This window comes from Artemia franciscana, chromosome 8 (genome assembly GCF_032884065.1).
Source record: "Artemia franciscana chromosome 8, ASM3288406v1, whole genome shotgun sequence".
NCBI lineage: Eukaryota > Metazoa > Arthropoda > Branchiopoda > Anostraca > Artemiidae > Artemia > Artemia franciscana.
Genome location: NC_088870.1, coordinates 20,877,629 through 20,898,448, shown reverse-complemented (window position 1 = coordinate 20,898,448; position 20,820 = coordinate 20,877,629). Strand labels below are relative to the sequence as shown.

Below are 20,820 nucleotides of genomic sequence, written 5' to 3'. Positions count from 1 at the left end.
ACATATATAAGTTTCATCAAATTTAGTCTTTGTCATCAAAAGTTACGAGCCTAAAAAAATTTGCCTTATTTTAGAAAATAGGGGGAAACACCCCCTAAAAGTCACAGAATCTTAACGAAAATCACCCCATCGCATTTGGCGTATGAGAGAACTCTATAGCGAAATTTTCAAGCTTCTATTTACAAAAATGTGGAATTTCGTATTTTTTGCCAGAAGACAAATCACGGGTGCGTGTTTATTTTTTATTATTTTTTTTCCCAGGGGTCATCGCATCGACCAAGTGGTCCTAGAATGCCACAAGATGGCTCATTCTAACGGAAATGAAAAGTTCTAGTGCCCTTTTTAAGTGACCAAAAAAATTGGAGGGCACCTAGGCCCCCTCTCACGCTCTTTTTTTCTCCAAAGTCAACAGATCAAAATTTTGAGATAGCCATTTTGTTCCGCATAGTCAGAAACCATAATAACTATGTCTTTGGGAATGACTTACTCCCCCAGAGTCCCTGGGGAAGGGGCTTCAAGTTACAAACTTCGACCAGTGTTTACATATAATAATGGTTATTGGGAAGTGTACAGTCGTTTTCAGGAGATTTTTTTTTTGGTTTTGGGGCTGGGGTTGAGGGGAGGGGGCTATGTGGGAGGATCTTTCCTTGGAGAAATATGTCATGGGGGAACAGAAATTCAATGAAAAGGGCGCAGGATTTTCTAAAATTACTATACAAAAAAAAACAATGAAAGAATAAACATAGAATTTTTTTTCAATTGAAAGTAAAGAGTAGCATTGAAACTTAAAACGGACAGAGATTATTACGCATATGAGGGGTTCTAAAAATACTTTAGCATAAAGGGTGATGTATTTAGGAGGAGATAAATACCTCGCTCTTTATGCTATAGTATTTTTAGTAATTTCAACTATTTATTCTACGGCCTTTCTGATTCAGGGGTCATTCTTAAAGAATTAGGACAAAACTTACGATTCAGTGTAAAGAACGAGGTATTAACGAGGGTACAAACCCCCTCATATACATAATAAAAATTAATGAATATAAAAGTTTGTTACTTAAGTTAATTCTTAAGTTACGTATATTTTTTACTAATAAAAAAATTCGTTAAAAATTAAAATTTATAGTTGCCTTTTTATGTAACCGAAAAATTGCATGGCAACTAGGCCTCCTTCCCCATCCCTTATTTCTCAAAATCGTCTGATCAAAACTAAGAGAAAGCCATTTAGCCAAAAAAGGAATTGATATGCAAATTTCATTTTATTAATTTATGTGTGGAGAGCCAAAATCAAACATGCATTAATTCAAAAACGTTCAGAAATTATATAAAAAAAACTAGTTTTTTAAACTGAAAGTAAGGAGCGACATTAAAACTTAAAACGAACAGAAATTACTCCGTGTATGAAATGGGTTGTCCCCTCCGCAATCCCTCGCTCTTTACGCTAAAGTTTGACTCTTTGCCACAGTTTTGCTTTTTAAAACAATTAAAAGCTTTAGCGTAAAGAGCGAGGGATTGCGGAGGGGACAACCCATTTCATGTACGGAGTAATTTCTGTTCGTTTTAAGTTTTAATGTCGCTCCTTACTTTCAGTTTAAAAAACTAGTTTTTTTTATATAATTTGTTCATAGGTCGAAAGCGATACCGATTTAAATTGACCTTTTTTAATCAGAACAAGTTAATGCAGATGGCCTAAGATATCCTCAAACTAGTTCAATCGACTTCTAAGAGTGTTTCTTCGTACCAAAAATTAATCTAAGTTATCGCCTTTTCGCTTGACTACTTCTTGTTTTGATTATCTAGTCATTTAGTAACTATTCCTGTTTTCTAATAAAAAGCCAATCAGTGTAGTTTTCATAATCTTGATGTAACATAGTTAATTTGGATTGTGATTGCAATTAGTTGAGTTTGCCTAACCAGAGCCGTGACTGCAAACGCGGATGAAGGATGACAGACTACCAAAGATCGTTCTTTTTGTCCGACCATCTAGACCCAAACGAAAAGCAGACCCTCCCAGATTGAGGTGGGAAGAGATCATAAGAAAGGATTTAAAGGAAATTGGGACTTCTTGAGAGGGTGTAAAGAGGGAGGCGTTGAATAGATTAGGATGGAATAGGAGCGTGCGCAGCTGTGTTTGCCAACAGTTGCTTCATGTTGTAGTGAGTCGTTATTATTATTAGTAGTAGTAGTAGTAGTAGTAGTTAAATCTGCCAAAAACATCAAAATTGGAAGTATCTAAAAGTGTTAGTTTCACAATATCCAGGTGGCATTGCCGCCTGGATATTGCCTAAAGGGCTAGTGCCCTGGATATATTACCTAAAGGGTCAGTGCCCTTTTTAATGGTCGAACGTGATTGGAGGGTACCTAACCCCTCCTCCCACGCCCACCATTTCCCAAAACACATCCAATCAAATGTTTTTAGATAGCCATTTTGTTCAACGTAATTGAAAGGTCTGGAAATTATGTCTTTGAAAATTACAATCCCCCACAGCCCTCAGGACAATGGTTGTAAGTTATGCCCTGGGGGAATATAAGGTTTATACAGAAAGGGTGATCGTATAAACTTCGCAGGGGGCTCGTTGGATTGGTAATCTGAAGTTCTAATGTCATTTTCAAGATTGAGAGTGATCAAAAGGTGGATAGCCCCCCCCCCGAAACCTCGTATTTTCCCGAAATGCATCTGATTGAAATTTTAAGATGGCTATTTATTGTCGTAAGAAAACTTCGAAAAAGGCTCATTCGTTTGAAAATTGAAAGGTCTATTGCCCTTTTTAATAGTCAAAATAATTGGAGGGCACCAACACCCTCCTTCCACGTCCACCATTTCCCCAAACACATCCAATAAAAATTTTGAGATATCCATTTTGTTCAACATAGTTTAAAGGTCCGGAAAGTATGTCTTTAAAGATGACGCTCCCTCCCAGAGCCCTCAGGACAAGGGTTGTAAATTTTGTCACGGGGGCATTTAAGAGATATATATATATAGATAGTGTGATCGTATAAACTTCGGAGGAATTTCATCATCCAATCACATCCAAAATCACTATTAAAAAGGGCTAGTGCTTTTTTAATAGTCGAAAATGATTGGAGGTCAACTAACCCCCCCCCTCCCACACCAACCATATCCTCAAACACATCCAATCAAAATGTTGAGATAGCCATTTTGTTATAAAAGGTCAGGAAGTTATGTCTATGAGGATGAAAGCCCCCCCCCTCAGAGCCCTAAGGGCAAGGGTTGTAAATTATACCCTGGGGCATATAAGATATATATATATATAGAAAGGGTGATCGTATAAAATTCTGAGGGGGCTCACTGGATTGTTTGTCCGAATTTTTAGCGGCCTTTTTAAGATTCAGAGTGATTAAAGGGTGGATCCCTCCCACACACAAACAAACCTTGCATTTTCCCGAAATGCGTCTGATAGAAATTTTGAGATGGCCATTTGTTGTCATAGAAACTTCGAAAAGAGCTCATTCTATTAAAAATCTAAAGGGCTAGTGCCTTTTTTAATGGTCGAACGTGATTGGAGGGTAACTAACCCCTCCTTCCACGCCCACCATTTCCCAAAACAAATCCAATCAAATGTTTTTAAATAGCCATTTTGTTCAACGTAATTGAAAGGTTTGGAAATTATGTATTTGAAAATGACAACCCCCCCACAGCCCTCAGGGCAAGGGTTATATATTATGTCCGGGGGCAAATAAGATTTATACAGAAAGGTTAATCGTATAAACTTCGGAGGGGGCTGGTTGGAATGGTAATCAGAAGTTCTAGTGTGCTTTTCAAAACTGATATTGATCAAAGGGTGGATGCCACCCTCCCCCCAAAAACCTCGTATTTTCCTGAAATATATCTGATAGAAATTTTGAGATGGCCGTTGGTTGTCGTAGAAACTTCGGAAAAGGCTCATTTGATTGGAAATTGAAAGGGTTGGTACCCTTTTATTAGTCAAAACTGATTAGAGGACACCCCCCTCCTAAACCCATCAATTCCCAAAACACATCAAATCAAAATTTTAAGATATTCATTTTGTTCAGCGTAGTTGAAAGATCCGGAAATTATGTCTTTGACAACCCCCCAAAAAATGGCTGTGGATTGTCAGTTTAGTATGCATATACTGATAAATATTCCTTAAAGTTTTAATAATTTTTATTTATTGAAGTTCAAAAACTTAAAACATTTTAAAGTGCTTTGTCGTTCAATGTCGTAGGATGAAAGGATTTTATTGACTTTTGAGTCTTCAACGGAAAAGTGAACGCAAAACAGATGTTGTAGTTAAAAAAAAAACACAAGAAAAGTTAAGTTTGTTCTAAAAGAAGAATAATAACTGATAATTATATATTATAGCTATTATATTCAGAAATTTATATTTTATAATGTGCATTATTACTGATATTTTGAGATAGCCGTTTGTTCAAAAGCGGTCCAAAGATTACATGGATCACAAACCCCCAGAGTCTGGAGGCCAGGGTTGTAAGTTAAATCCCGGGGGAATATAAGCTTTTTTATGGAAAATATGGTTATTTGAACTTTAGAGGAAGCTCATTCGATTGGAAATGTATAGTTCTAGTTCCTTTTTAAGGGTCAAAATTCTATAGGCCAACTAGCCTCCCCCCTCCCTGCCAACCTGTTTTCCCCAGACGCATCCAATCAAAATTGTGAGATAACCATTTTGTTCACGATAGTCCAAAGAGCATATAACAATGGCTTCAAGGTGGACACAACCCTCAAGAGCCCAAGTGCAAGTGTTGTCAGTTATACCCCTGGCATATAAGATTAAATGAATAGTTTGTCAAAAAGCATAGACAGAACCTTCTGGGAGTGATATTTAGTTTTATTTTTCAGGTCAACTTCAGAATCTACACAATTAAATTAAAAAATACTGCTGGTCTCAGTATTAACAATTGTTGAAAAAGTTTCTCCAACATACAAATAGTAATCCATATTATGGACTCTTATAGAAACAAGCTCATATGGCACTTGTGACGATGTCGGAAGAGCCAAGAGCCAAGAGCTCATATGGTATGAGCTCTAGCAAAATTCTAAGAATCAATAGATTGCTTAAAAAGGAAAATCAGAGGCTTAATGCCGGTCGGGGTTTAAAATAAGAGCTCTGAGTCACGAGGTCCTTCTAAATATCAAAATTCATTAAGATCCTATCACCCACTCGTAAGTTAAGAATAAATCAATTTTTCTAATTTTTCCTCTCCTTTCAGCCCCCCAGATGGTCGAATCGGGGAAAACGACTTTATCAAGTCAATTTGTGTAGCTCCCTGACACGCCTACCAATTTTCATCGTCCTAGCACGTCCAGAAGCACCAAACTCTCCAAAGCACTGAACTCCACCACCTAACTCCCCCAAAGAGAGCGGATCCAGTCCGGTTACGTCAATCACGTATCTACGACATTTACAAGCGTTTTCCAAAATTTCCGGTTTCCCCCTCCAACTCCCCAATATCAACAGATCTGGTCGGGGTTTGAAATAAGAGCTCTGAGACATGGGTTCCTTCTAAACATCAAATTTCATTAAGATCCGGTCACCGGTCCTTAAGTTAAAATACCTCAATTTTTCTGATTTTTCCAAATTAACAACCCCAGCTCCCTCTGAGAGAACAGATCGGTACGAATTACGTCAATCTCGTATCTATAGCTTGTGCTTATTCTTTCTATTAAGTTTCATCCCGATCTTTCCACTCTAAGCTTTTCCAAGATTTCCGGTTTCCAAGATTTCTGTTTCCCCCCTCCAACCCTATATGTCATCGGATCCGATTCGAATTGAAGATAGAGCATCTGAGACATAAAATTCTTCTATATATCAAGTTTCATTAAGATCCGATCATCCATTCGTAAGATACCTCGATTTTCACGTTTTCCAAGAATTCCAGATTCCCCCTCCAACTCCCTTCAATGTCACCAGATCTGGTCAAGATTTAAAATGAGAGTTCTAAAGCACAAGATCCTTCTAGATATCAAATTTCATTAAAATCTGATCACCCGTTCGTAAGTTACAAATACCTCATTTTTTCTAATTTTTCCGAATTACTCCTCCCCCCCCCCAACTCCACCAAAGAGAGCGGATCCGGTCCAGTTATATCAGTCACCTATCTTGGACTTGTGTTTATTCTTTCCACCAATTTTCATCCTGATCTCTCCTCTTGAAGCGTTTTCCAAGATTTCCACCCCCCCCTAATGACACTGGATCCGGTCGGGATTTAAAATGAGAGATCTGAGTTTCGAGGTCCTTCTAAATATGAAATTTCAATAAGATAAGATCACTCTTTCCTAAGTCAAAAATACCTCATTTTTCCTAATTGTTTAGAATTAACCTCCCCCAGCTCCCCCAAAGAGATCAGATCCGTTCTGGTTATGTCAATCCCGTATCTAGGATTTGTGCCTATTTTTCCCAGCAAGTTTCATCCTGATCCCTCCACTCTAAGCATTTTCCAAGATTTTAGTTTCCGCCCCCCCCCACTTCCCCTTCACCGGATCCAGTCGGGATTTAAAATAACCGCTCTGAGACAGAATTTTCTTCCGAATATCAAATTTCATTACGATAAGTCCTTCGTAAGTTAAAAATACCTCACAACCCCCCCCCCCCAACTCCCCCAAAGAGAGCGGATCCGTTCCGGTTATGCCAATCACGTATCTAGGACTTTTGATTATTTTCCCCATCAAGTTTCATCCCGATCCCTCTACACTAAGCCTTTTCTAAGATTTTAGGTCCCCCCCAACTCCCCCTCAATGTCACCGGATCCGGTCGGGGATTTAAAATAAGAGCTCTGAGACACGATATCCTTCTAAACATCAAATTTCATTAAGATCCGATCACTCCTTCGTAAGTTAAACATACCTAATTTTTTTTTAATTTTTCAGAATCAACCCTTCTCCCCCGAATCCCCCAAAGAGGGAGGGTACGTTCCGGTCATGTCAATCATGTATTTTTGACTATTTTTACCACCAAGTTTTCTAACTTAGAGTTACCACTCTAAGCGTTTTCCAAGATTTTAGGTCCCCCCCAACTCCCCCCAATGTCACCGGATCTGGTCGGGATTTGAAATAAGGGCTCTGAGACACGATATTCTTCCGAACTTCAAATTTCATTAAGATCCGATCATTCCTTCTTAAGTTAAAAATATCTCATTTTTTCTGATTTTTCATAATTACCCCCCCCCCCCCGCCAACTCCCCCAAACAAAGCAGATCCGTTCTAGTTATGTCAATCAATAGTAATGTATCTAGGACTTCTGCTTATTTTTCCCACCAAGTTTCATCCCGATCCCTCCATTCTAAGCGTTTTCCAAGATTTTAGGTTCCCCCTCCAACCCCCCCCCAATATCACCGGATCTGGTCGGGATTTAAAATAAGAGCTCTGGGACGCGATATCCTTCCAAACATCAAATTTCATTAAGATCCCATCACCCGTTCGTAACTTAAAAATACTTTATTGTTTCTATTTTTTCCGAATTAACCGGCCCCCACTCCTCCCTCCCCCCGAGGGTCAAATGGAGAAAAATTCTTAATGTGTTAAAAATTTAAATATTTAATTTAATGTGGTCCGGTCCCTGATATGCCAGCCAAATTTCTTTGTCCTAGCTTACCTGGAAGTGCCTAAAGTAGCCAAACCCGGACAGACCGACAGGCAGACCGACAGAATTTGCGATCGCTATATGTCACTTGGTTAATACCAAGTGCCACAAAAACTGAAAAGATATAAAATATTTTTTTTCCATGAAAAAGACCATTTTCCATGAAAATGTCAATAAAAACGAACAAAAATTAATAAAAAAACTTTTTCCACAAAACAAATTTTTCGAAGAAAGTAAAGAGCTCCATCAAGCCAAGAATGAGCAAAAAAAATGACACTCAAAACGAACAGAAATTACAATAAATAGCCAAGTGAAACATAAAACGAGCAAAAATTAGCATGAGTAGGGCTGATAACCCCCAGGCCTTGTCATGACCAGAACACAATTTGCACTTTATTGAAAAAAAAAAACAACAACAAAATACGTTTGAAATATTTTCACTTTTCTTACTTTCACAAATAAAAAATTATCAAACCTTTTGAGGAGTAAATTATTAGTATATGTCAATGAAATTGACAATACACGGTGATTTTTTCTTTTTGTTGTTTTTTTTTCTGTAAGGCGTAAATTGTGTTCTGGTCTTGAGAAGGCATAGGGGTTATAAGCCCTAGTCATGTTAAATTTTGATTGTTTTGAGTTTGACTTGGCTATTTATTTTAATTCCTGTTCGTTTAGAGTTTCATTTATTTGTTTTTATTTTTGCTCATTCTTGGCTTAATGGAGCTCTTTACTTTTCTTCGAAAAACTTGTTTTGCGGAAAAAGTCTTTTAAATTAATCTTAAATAAGACAATATCTACTTTTTTAAGACTTTTTGCTCTTTACATTGTATCGAAAAACTTCATATTATTTCAACTCTTTAATTTAATGTGTTTAATGCAACAACAAAACTGTAAATCTTAACGGAGGTGAGAGCTCATGAAGTTGGGTATACTATCAAAAACATATATGTATGTCGTCGTAAAAATGATGACAAAGTAGAAGAATATGGCTCAAGTAAACAACACATAAAAAAAACAACAAAGAAATGGTGAAATACTAGCGAAATGGGGGCCAAAAGGCTATCAAAACATGGGCACAGGACGATAGACAAAGAATATTTTTAAATTAATCATATATATCTTATATCTTTAAACGAGCAAATTGGTTCCAATTTGTCGTTTGTAAAGCTCCTTGGCATTTATTATAAGCAACCCAGAATTCGAATGATCAATTTGATTTGAGACAACAAAAAGAGACCAAGAAAACTTGTAAATAACGATATAATTGAACGCTACGGGTTTTTTGTAGGCTTTAAATTATTCTATATTTAATTATTGAATAATGTTGAAACAGCAGTCCAGTGGCTGAAGGGGCACGAAACGGAGATCAGCACCGCCAGTTTGGACCTTGAGGCTCTAGTGCCGTCATACTTTTACTTACTTAGCAGTCCAGTTGTGGATGTTTGGTTCTGGCAGGCAAGGAGTTTGCTTTGAAGAGGTAGCATACAAGAATAATATCAAAAAGAGGATAATTTGCGTGAAACTTTGGAAAGCTTAGCAACAACTTTGAAACTTTGGTCGATGGGATCCACCTGCTTACGTGCCTAGGTCAATTACGGATCAGAAAAAGCCAAGGAAACATTTCTCAAATATACTCACGAACTGGGGCCAGTAAATCGACCAGATCTGGTTGTCTTTTGTTAGTGTCTTGTTGTTCGGGGCATAGAAATTACCTTAATTGGCAAAAAAAGTAATCAAGAACCCGTCAAACCACCGAAATTGCCAATAGACACATCAAGACTGACAGAATCACCAAATCTATTAAAATTGCTAATTACAGAGAGCCTAACAAAGACCGTAAGCCACCGAACGGATGGACGTAATATGATAGTATTAGCAAACCTATCAGATTTGATGTGATATGTTAGGTATATAAAATGGCAGAATTTGCAAATGGGCGGATCTACGGGCATCACGTATGGGGGAGGAGAGGTACCACCAAGTTTTTTTTAGCCTGTACTAAAAAATTTTATTAGGTGCTGATTGAAAGAGCTGATTGAAATATATGACGCAAAGTCAATGAAAGAAGATCAGTCTCTGTCGCTAAAACAAAAAGCAAAAACTTAAGTAATTTTAATAGCAAATTTGCCGGTCTAAAGACCAGCCGGTCACAAACATCTGACTCATGCGCATGTGCCTGGTAGTAGAACTTCTCAGTAGGGTGTTTATTCCAACACTAGAATAAAAGCTTTATTTAAAAAAAAAAATCTGAAAAAATATCAGATAATAAAAGACTCTAGTGGCGAGTCCTCCTTCCTATATGAAATCATCGCAGATTGTGGGTGAAGGCCCTTATTTCAATTGAAATTTGGGCTCTTGAACCCAATTATACATGCAGAGCTAAATCAGAAAGGCGTGGTCTTTTCTTGCAATCAAACTATATAAGACGCACTATTTTTCACAAGCCATTAGTTTCTTTTGAACCTTTGTTTCGTGTAAAGAGTCATTACCCTTCTGTAAGATAACAAAATGAAAGTAAGTTTATCATTTTCTATTTTTGTCGTTTTTTTATAATACAACACCATCTTTACTGCACGACTAAGTCTAAAATGTAGCTTTCAATCAGTGGCTTCAATTCACAAAAATTGAAGTGGGGCCAAATGCATTTTTTAAATGAAAATGCCAAGAAATTGCATTTTTATTTAAATAATAAAAAAAGTTAATTTTCAAAACAAAAAGGGATAGAAAAGTGGTAAAATCAAAACAAGATACTAGGGTATATAGGAGTGCTGTTATTGGTGTTAAAAGTAAAGACCACCATCTGGTAGTGTCTAGGGTTAATTTAAAGCTGAAATTTCGGAAGGGTAACCTACCTCCCGGGATGTTATGATGTTGGTAGAATCCAGGATGAGAATTTGAGAGAAGTTTTCCAGGAACAGTTGAATATTAAACTTAAGAATTTGAAATTCGACAATGTGGAAGAGGGTTGGAATAATTTTAGAAAAACCATTTGTGAAGCTGCTTATAGTGTCTTAGAGAAGAAAGTTGGGACTGTGGCTAGGAATATTAGTGAAAGAACTTTGTGTTTAATAGAGATGATAAGGGGCTTGGAAAAGAACTATCTAAGTGATAGATACTACGAAAACAAAAAGAAATGTAAAGAAAGTGGAGATAGCATTAAAATATGAACTAAGGAGATGTGAAGCGGAGGCCATGGATAAAGTTGCCGAGGATCTGGAACATGCAGCTAGACGGCAATATAGTAAAATATGGTACTGGCATGTTAATAAATTGAGAGAGTAGTCAATCCGGACTTTTCTCAGCTAAAACTAGGAACGAGGCCACAATTAGTGATAAGGAATGAGTTAAAGAGAGATGGGCAGAAAATTTTGAGAACGTGATATACCGAGATAGAATTGCAAGAAAAGATATAGAGGAAAATGCGAAAAGGTTGTGATACCTTGGATACGAAGGAAGATTTGTTTGGTGAGGAAGAATTAGCGACAGTACTAAAAGGATTAAAAAATAATAAGGCACCAGGTGCTGATAGTATAGTAAATGAGTTTCTTCAATATGGTAGCTCTGAAGTTCAGACATTTGCTACCGAAGATTATGAGTATGATTTTTCGAAAGGGAGAAGTACCTAAAGATTTTAGGAAAACCTTAATTAAACTACTTTATAAGAAAGGTGATAAGAGTGAGTTTGGTAATTATCGAGGCATTAGTCTGGTCTCTGTGTGTGGCAAATTACTTAGTAATATGATACTTTGTAGACTAAAAGATGCTGTAGACAAGTTATAAGAGAAGAACAGTTCGGTTTTAGAAAAGGTAGAGGATGTGTCGACCACATTTTCACTCATAGGTTAATAATTGAGAAGTGATTAGTGCTATGTATGAGAATAACGCTGCTGCGGTTAAGGTAGGAAATGAGTTTAGTAGCTGGTTTTGTATAAAATCAGGAGTTAAGCATGGCTGTGTTCTATCCCCCTTTATATGGATCATTTTGATGGACTTTGTCTTAAGGAGCACAGGAAAAGGCAATGGGAGACATCGGAGTCAAGTGGGAAGGAAAAACTCTCCTGGACTTAGATTAACCTGATGGTTTAAGAACCCTTGAAAAAAGTGTGAGCAAAATGAATAAACTTTTAGAGGTTTTCCGAGGTCATGGTGCTAGAATACGTTTAAAAATTAATGTTAAAAAGATTAAGTCACAAAGGCTAGGAATAAGTGAAGATGAAAAGCTGACATTGGGTAACTAAAGGATTGATCAGGAGGGCAGCTTCACTTACCATGGTAGTATTATTAGTAAAGACGGGGGCAGTGAAGATGTTAAAAGTAGAATAGCCAAGACTCAAGGTATTTTTACACACTTAAAAAAAAAATTGGAAGAATAAGAAGATTAGAATATTAGAATGTTAGAAGCTACAGTGATGACAGTTGTCAAATTAATTGTCTCTTAAGCATGGGCACTCCGAAAAGCGGACAAAGATTTGCTAGATGTTTTTCAGAGAAATTGCCTACGGATTGTTCTGGGCACCCGGCAGACTGACCGTATTTCAAACAGTAGGCTGTACGAAAAATGTGGTTCAATCTTGCTTTCAAAGGCTATAATGAAAGAAAGGTAGAGATGGCTAGGGCACGTTGTGCAGATGAAGGATGGCAGATTGCTGAAGATTGTCCTTTTCGGCCAACTGTCTAGGGCTAAGGAATACAGATCGTCTTTGTCTTGGGAGGGAGGGAGGGACGTCATAAAGAAAGAATTAAAGGAAATAGGAATTTCCTAGGAGGGTGTAAAAAGGGAGGCTTCGGATAGATTGAGATGAAGGATGAGCGTTCGTAGCTGTGTTGGCCTCAGGCAGCTTAGTGCTGCGGTGAGTTGTTAGTAGTAGTCGTAGTAATCTTATATATTTGGAATCAGCATAAACGCCAATTCTTTTGATGTATCTATTGTTATCAAATTATGTTTCTTAAAGTTTCTGTTACTATTAGGCCGAGTCGCTCCTTACTTAAAGTTCGTTACCACGAACTGTTTGATCAATCTTAGCTTCATTTGAACTCAGGCTTTTCTGTTCGGGAATATTTTTGGATCCTCGAAATTTATATGATAAAAAAAAACAATAATTTAGATGGGTCTCTTACATTTAACAAGGATAGAGAAATCATACATAAGGAGGATGGAAAATGCCTTCTCAGTTGTGTTCTACCAGTCAGCAAAAAAAATTTAGTGTTTGAAATTGTGACACAAAGCGTGGCGTTTTAGCTGTGAATAGCACATGCGAAATCTCGACCAGTAGACAATTTTTTAAAATGACCAACCAGTCGAAAAAGTTCTCTGATCCTCCCTTCCCTCGCAAAACAAGTTTCTTAGTGACATTTCTGGTTGTAACACACATTATTCACGAATTATAATGCACAGAATTAAAAATATTCGCAAAAATTACATGTTAATAAAATAAATTAGTTATGAGTCCAGTTGACTAAGCCTAATCTAACACAGTTGTGATTTGACCCAGACATCACCGTTTTTAGGCACACAGTTAAATTTTATACAGCAAGCAGCCTATTTTTCTATTCCTTTCGTATTATATTTTGAATTTTTATTTCGTATTCTATTCTGTTTCTATTTGGAGTTTGTAGAAGCACTACAATAAAACAGACAAAGTGCAGTCATAGTACAAACAATGAATGATAATTGAAACAATCTAGAAATTAATATTAGCTATCGCTTATTGATCATTAATTTTTAGAAAAAAAAGCTATAATCATTTCTACAGGATAAATAATATCTTTGTAATTTGAATAATAGAATATCGTTGTAATTTGTTTTCTCAGTATAGACAACATGTCACACTGGTCCGTAAAAATGTTCAACTATAGTAGTGATCCTAGGGTAATAAAATAAACTCTGAACATGAGATATTTGCAGCCACACTGAAAGATAAATTCAGCAACAAGACCCGTCGTTTCAAGCATTAATGTGCTTCAGCTTTGCAGCCACGCCTTTTATAATATTGGCTTTCTTTTTTGTTAATATCAGCTTTCTTTTTAGGTACTCATCATAAGTGCATTGCTAGCTACAGCATTGGCTGCTCCACAACAATACCCAAAGCCTGAATACAAACCAGAATATAAGGCGGCAGAGTACAAACCAGCCTACAAAGCTGCGGGAGATGTAAGACACATTTTCCTTTTTGTGCCGTTTTTTTGTTGTTTTTTTTTTTTTTTAGAGTTGAGACCTTAGCTTCGTATAACCAAAATCATTGATTTTGTCATAAAATATTTTTTCGAAGAGGCTTCCATCACAAAAAGCTAGCTACGCTGTCAAACATTCGTTTATAATTAAGCTACATTTTTATGAGGGAAAAACTGAGTGATTTAGTATCCAAATGAACTAAAATCTATTAGAAAACGTTTCGCGATAAATTGTTTAGCAAGATATATTTCTGGTTATGCTAGAATGTAACAATTATTTAATGGAAAAATACATATGATTTTCTGTGCCTAATTGTTGAAAATACTTTCAGAATAATTTTACTGACGAAGTAGGCTTCTCAAAACCATTTTGCGTTTAAGAATACTCACCAATAAATTAGCTTTCCATTTCGTCATTCAGGGATCATTCTTTGTCTTTAGAAAATAAAACATACACACATTCACTCAGCAGGAAAAGATAGAGAAAATTATCTTAGATCAAATCAAAGCACCTCAACCCCCTAAGAAAACTTGAAACGTTGCAAACACATACTTTTATAAGTTTTCGACTGCCTTCCTTTGAAATCGTCTGGCCCCTCTTCCCTTTAAATGCATACTATGTCCCCCATCCCTATAAGGCTAAAACACATGTTCGCACCGATGCAAACATACATACAAAGTTTTGATTCAATTAACTACTTTGTCTTCAAATACCTAAGAGTAAAGAACTTAAAAAAACCTTAGTTATTTAACTAAGCTTCTAGATACAGCTCAAACATACGTCAATTATCACCTAGTTCATAGTAACTATTAGACAACACAAATTCTCGATGTCTCGTCGAACGAACTTCAAGAAAAACTAATATGTAAAATAAAAGGTGGAGTACCACAGTGGAAAGATGGCTTGACCATTTCATTTTACTGAGAAGGAACAGATACACATTTTCTTAAAATCCAAACTCTGATCCTTGACAGAAAAAAGCAGATTGAATACTTTCCGATTCTAGGGGCATTTCTATCTCCCTGTAGCTTAGAAAAGCCAAAAGAGAATAGTATGCAAACTTTATCAACCTAGAAAAGAACTTCAATACTGTGTATAGCTATTTATGAGTTAAGAAGGATCGACTTTCTTTTGGAGGAGGGAAGTGAAGTTCCAAGTCGGATATTCATATAATCATGTAGAAAAAAAGCAACGTGGTCAGTAAGAACAATGCGAAATTTCAGAATATGTGACGAGTCCGTGAAGTGATAGAAGATTGTTAATTGTATGTTCGAACTTTAGGTATTACCTTTCCCGTTGCCCGCCCTTACTCAATTTCAAACATTTCACAACAGATTGAAAAACAATCAGATTTCAAATAAAGTTTCAAGCAATTTTGCCAATAATATGTAATCCAATGATTTCACAAACCAAATGATTAGATAAATCAATGATTATGACTAGCATTTACTTGTGGATTTGATATAGATGTTATTTGTAAAAAAGAAAAGAAAAAGAAAACGCAAATACGGAAATGTTGTTTAAACTGTTATTTCTAATTTTTCAGTACAAATACGAATACGCCCCATATCAATTTGCTTGGGCAGTAAAAGACGACTACACCTACAACGACTACGCTCATGAGCAGGTCACAGACGACAAAGGATATACCAAGGGAAGCTACAGAGTCCTCCTTCCAGACGGACGTGTCCAGACTGTAACCTACACAGCTGACGCCTATAACGGATACAACGCTGATGTCCAATACACTGGTGAAGCCAAATACCCTGAATACAAACCTGCTTATAAAGCTTCCTACCCAGCTCCAGAATATAAAGCACCTGCTTACAAGGCACCAGCATATGAGCAAAAATATTAAAATATAACAACTATTTTATAACTATTTTTCTACCAGAATAATAAAATACGACTGATATTAATAGATTTTGGGTGCACGGCTTTTTCATAACACGTGGTAGGCTATCATTTTATATTTGAGAGGCACGATAGTTGCTGAAAAAATTGATTTTGCAACTCCGTATCTAGGCATACAGGTGTTGCATCAAGTGAAAAAGTTGCAACAAAAAGAAAATTACATCTGCAAATATATTCATAAATTAGAGTAATACAAGTGCCAAACTGGTAGTAAAATCTTGACAAACTCTGACTCAACTAAATAAGCAAAGTTGAATCAGAAACATTTGAAGCCAAAGGAAATATCAAAATAATAATTCAAAGACGGCATTTTCTGACTGAAAATGTTGGGAATTCCATGCAACGTGCTCTTTCATCAACTGTCATATTATTTCGCCACTAATGTCCAGGGAAATATGTTGAGTCAGCTTTTAGCTCACACTGGACAGAGTTCTGTAAAAGAATCTTTCTTCTTCCCAGTTTATCGTCCTCTTTTTGGGTCGAGAGTACTAATTTAGGTTCAACCTATGGTATACTTTCGAGGTGAAGCAAGTGGTATTTGTGTTGCGGGGTTCAAAAGGACAAAACACTTCAGTTTTGTCCTTTTTTTTTCCTATGCCAAGAATTTCAGCTGATTGCGATGAAACAATACGGGTCTAACCTCTGCAATTTTTATGGAATGTGTGAGCCCCCGGCTGGATTCATGAATACGACGTTATATCTTGGAACGATACATTTAGCTCTTTCCTGGGGCAACAAAGGATGGTTTTTGCTGAGATGGAGTTTTATAGTCTATTTTAGATAAGAGTATCAGAAGTTGTTTAACAACGCTCTTGTTTCACTCTTTTTGAATGGAAAACCCCATCCGAGCTGGTAAGAAAGCAGATAGTAGCTCCAAAATGATGTCAGACCAAAAGTTGAAGGTACTCAAGCGGTTCTCTTGCCCCATTACAATTTTTTTTTTTTTTTACAATTATCAATAGGAGGACAATTTAAATATTCAAAAAAGTGCACTTCCCCGTGGTTGAAATGCGCAGCGTGGTTAAAATGTACTTTTACAAACCAGTTCAGTTTTTGAATTAGTTGAGTGTGTTATTTCATTTTCTGTATTTTGGGCTGAGGCATCTTCAAACTCTAATGGTTGATATTGCTAAAGAAGTTGGAGCTTGTCCTTTGCTCCTTTCTCAGTAGTGACACTGAAAGTTAGCCTTTATCATGAAAAAAAAAAAAAACACTTTTCAACCAAGGCAAGTACAATCTTTTTTAAACACAGATCAATAGTCCTCGAAGAGCTGACAAAATTATTTAATCACAAATTTTTCTTCTTTTTTACAAAAAATTACTCCAAGCATACACCATTCGAAAATTTCCAGGGGCTAGCAAATTCATTGTTTGGTACACATAGAAAAGGACTGACTGCACAATAGCTAGTTAGTCCTGATTAGGTAAAAAAACGTTATAAGTAGGAGGCTCTCATTGGGCCTATGTCCACAACTGTTTTGTAGAAGGGTAAGTATGTTACAATTCAACTGAAACAGGTTTAGATATGCATTCGAAATCTTTACTATTGGAAGTACAAACTTTGCCCCCCGGCTCTTGAAATCCTTCCCCTAGCCCCTACCACTAACTTTTTCTTTCGAAAACTAAGGTAGATTGTACCTTGTTTGCACCAGAATTATTCAAGGATTTTTTAACTGTATTTTCTGCATGAATAATCACAAATAATGCAAATGACCCGATCCATTACTTTCACCATCAAGGTACAGGCATATAGGTACGAAAGAATTTTTTTTACAGGAAGCTTTGAAAGTAATGGGACGAGCCGCTTGGGTTAATGGGAAATGAGAACAATAATTCTCAGAGGCATACTTCCTTTGTCGAATTTTCACATCAAATTGCTCAAACCCACCTGAAACCTATGGTGAAGAAATTTGGGCCAAAAGGAGAAAAGAGTCGGAGCAAGGATGATCGCGAAGGATAAGAGAAACCTAGATCAGAAAGTTCATAGCAATAAAGTGTGGGTAAAGACAAATTGTTGTCAACAGAAACAGAGACGCCAAAAACTAGAAGTTTGTTTAACATTCCGGACGTTAAGTTCCCCAAATCTCCTTGAAATTTCGTGGTTAAGTACCTACAACTCAAGATACTATAAACATAGAACTTGAACCTTTAGCCTTTATAGTTCAAGTGTTCAGTTTCTTTGTTTGAAAGGGTCTCCTCCATTTCAGAGAGAAACGTAGATCTATTATTTTCAAGTTTTCTCAGTGAATTGGAGCTTCACTGAGAAGAAAAGAGAATGAGGCTGAAATGTACTTACCTTGTTCCACTTCTTCTTATATCGCGGATAAATTAATATTGAGGGGCGCAAAGTAAGAGAAACGCAAGACTTTAGTTTCGAAATCAATCCTATTGATTACTATTTCTTCTATCTAATCCTTATTGGGTTACACAAAAGCAATACTAATTCTATAATTTGAAGTTAGGACAAAATAAAAAAAAAAGTCCCACAGTCTAAAAACAGTTGCTTTACAATGAAAAAACATTTCTTTTGACTTTTTCTTTATTTAGACGAAAAGTCTAGCTGACAGTTCTTCCATGCTATTTGACATGCTGTAAGTACATGCAAACAATTGATATATTCAATATCATTACACTGTGCTTTATTGAGGTTTAGTGAGTGGAATTTGAGAAATTATACAGCAGATTCTCAAAAGCCTTTAAGGTTTTTGATGAAGTGTTTGAACTGAACCGTTTTTCTATGACTTTTTTTGAGGGATGGGGGACCGTGTATCCCCCAATGTATCTTAATTTGTCATTAATGAAGTGTATTAAAGAAGATGTCTTTGTGTGAATAGTACTATTAGTCACTGATAAGAAATCAAAGGACTTACTCTCCTCCTCTGTTTGACCACTTCCTTCCCATCCAACCACATATGTAGATGACAAAGCTTCGAAATTAAAATCCTTTTCATTTAACTGGATTTCTTCCAGCCTTTTATGTACTTCATTCGTAATATCTAAGTATGCTTCATCAATACTTGCTCTTTCTATACAGCTACAATGGCGACACAGTACGTCGATTACTTCTTTACCACAGTCTCTATACCTATAATTGAGAGAGAGAAAAACTGTCAGTTAATTTTAAGATTTCGAGTTGGGATGGATGATGACAATTGCCCCGCTAGATTTTTTGCCCCCCTCCCTAGATATAGAAGCAACTTTTTTGGTTTTCCATTGAAAAACATCCCTTTTCAATTCTTTCATTAAAAAACCTTAATTTGATATCTAATCGCCCCCCCCCCCAGCTAAAAATGCACACACACACCACCCCCGCACACCGATATTGTGTGAATTTTCACTCTGATTGCCTCTCAATCACACAAGAACAAAATAATCGCAAGAAATTAGGACTAAATTCAACTAATCCAGTGACAAACAAGCCAATTAAATCTTGACTATGCTTCCTTAGAGCTATGACCCTTAGGCTCTTTAACTTTGAGTATTAGCTTAGATTCCTTGGAGTATTGAAACCAAGGCTTTTTAATTTGCTTTTGTCATTGAGTTTCAAATTACAAGTGATTTTATTTACACTTTCACTACAGAATAACTTTTTCTAGAAATTATTCTGTCACTGTGAAGCATATGATTGTCCAGGTATGCAGGACACAGTTTACATAAACAAATATGTCTTTTGTCACAACATTATGTCATAGCCAAAAGGAAGATAGGGTAAATTGTAGAAACAAGGTCTCTCTTTTTGTTTAATTTTCATAAGTTAAGACTTTGGACTTGGCAAATGACATATATGAAAAATCCATTAAAAAAGATCACTCTAACATTCTTTGCACGAGGACAAAAATAAAAACATTACTTGGTAAGATTGGCTTTTCCTCTTTCTTCTGGCACTCGAACAAGAGTAATATCTGGACATTGTTCCTTTGCATCATCCCCTCTCATGCTTCGAGTCACTCCATGGGCTCTGGCTTCATAGTTTACAGCTATTATTCTAAAAAACAATAAAACTGTATATTAACCGATATTTAAGGCTTCAGTAAATTCACAAAAAAATGCAGTCTAGAATAGATGCATGAAGATTCAATCCTTAAAGGGGGATCAGGTGATTTTTCCTTGGGATAAAAAAAATTGAAATTGTGTTTCTAAAGATTTAAGCCCAATTTCTTTTATACAGTTTAATGATACCTTAGGCTGCATATATGGGTGCTTCAATTTGAAATATTATAACCAAAGCTATTTTTTTAAAGTATAATGAAAATATATATATTTTTTTCTATTATGAAAAAAAAAAACATCCCTATTCAATGCCTCAATTTGATGTTAAAAGGAAAGGAGAATAATACAAGTTCATTTTTTTGTTGTTGTAGTTTTGCCGGGAGGGGAGAGTAGACTTACGTTACAATATTCAAATTTTCAAATACTGTCTTGCGTGGCCTTGCTCGGTTTATAATAATTCTATCTATACTTCAAATAAAATAGGCCTAGGCCAAAAACAAAAACGATGATGATAAATATAAATATTGGGAAGCTACCCTCTCCGGCTTTCTAAAAATGTTTTATTACTTTCATTGCATAGAAAGATTTAAACAGTAAAACAGAGTAAATGTTTTTACTCTGTAAAACAGAGTAAAAACTGTTTTACAGTTTTTGTAAAACACTTCATGGTGTTTAACATGAAGCTAAACACCTTCATGTGGTTTAAAGACTGGTTGCCTGAAAAGATACAAAACCCTATCATTATATGTACACAGGCAAACAACCATGTAGCTGTTGTACATTGTTCATACATAACAGTTTACGGCCTAAACTTCAGTGAAATAGAAAAAACTCTAGCAATAAACTTAGAAAAACCATTGCTGGAGGAAAAAAAAATACACAGAGATAGCTAAAACTCTTACTATGTATAGACTATTATATCTTCAGACATTCATGGTCTCACATATCACTAAGCTTACCAATCAGCCAATTTATTTTACAGATGCAAGTGAGATGAAACAAGTAAAATATCCCCTTTTGGAATATTCAGGTCATGTCATTTCTAAACTCTGTACAAAATAGTTGAAGATAAATGAGTGACCTCAGTAGGAACTAAAAAACAAATCACAGAGGTTTGATGCCAGACTTTCCGTGGATTGTTCCCGGATCACAAACAAATCC

The 20,820-nt window shown here is 36.2% G+C and overlaps 2 protein-coding genes across 2 annotated transcripts in view; one reads left to right on the top strand and one right to left on the bottom strand.

Moving 5' to 3' along the window:
* The window catches only part of LOC136030120 (DNA polymerase eta-like), a 200,297-nt gene that overhangs the window by 159,887 nt on the left and 19,590 nt on the right, over positions 1-20,820 (bottom strand). The window contains exons 2-3 of the mRNA XM_065708803.1: positions 19,520-19,654; positions 18,540-18,754 (exon numbers count right to left, since the gene is read on the bottom strand). Of these exons, the coding sequence (XP_065564875.1) occupies positions 18,540-18,754; positions 19,520-19,654 (350 nt within the window). The remainder of the gene's footprint in view (positions 1-18,539; positions 18,755-19,519; positions 19,655-20,820) is intronic.
* Positions 9,954-15,678, top strand: LOC136030127 (cuticle protein 7-like). Its single transcript, XM_065708810.1, has 3 exons — positions 9,954-10,097; positions 13,612-13,734; positions 15,302-15,678. Exons 1-3 carry the CDS (start codon positions 10,092-10,094, stop codon positions 15,611-15,613), a joined length of 441 nt encoding a protein of 146 aa, XP_065564882.1. The 5' UTR covers positions 9,954-10,091; the 3' UTR covers positions 15,614-15,678.

Coding starts and splice junctions, on each gene's coding strand:
- LOC136030127 (XM_065708810.1), top strand. Junction 13,735..15,301: donor CCTACAAAGCTGCGGGAGAT/GTAAGACACATT, acceptor CTAATTTTTCAG/TACAAATACGAATACGCCCC.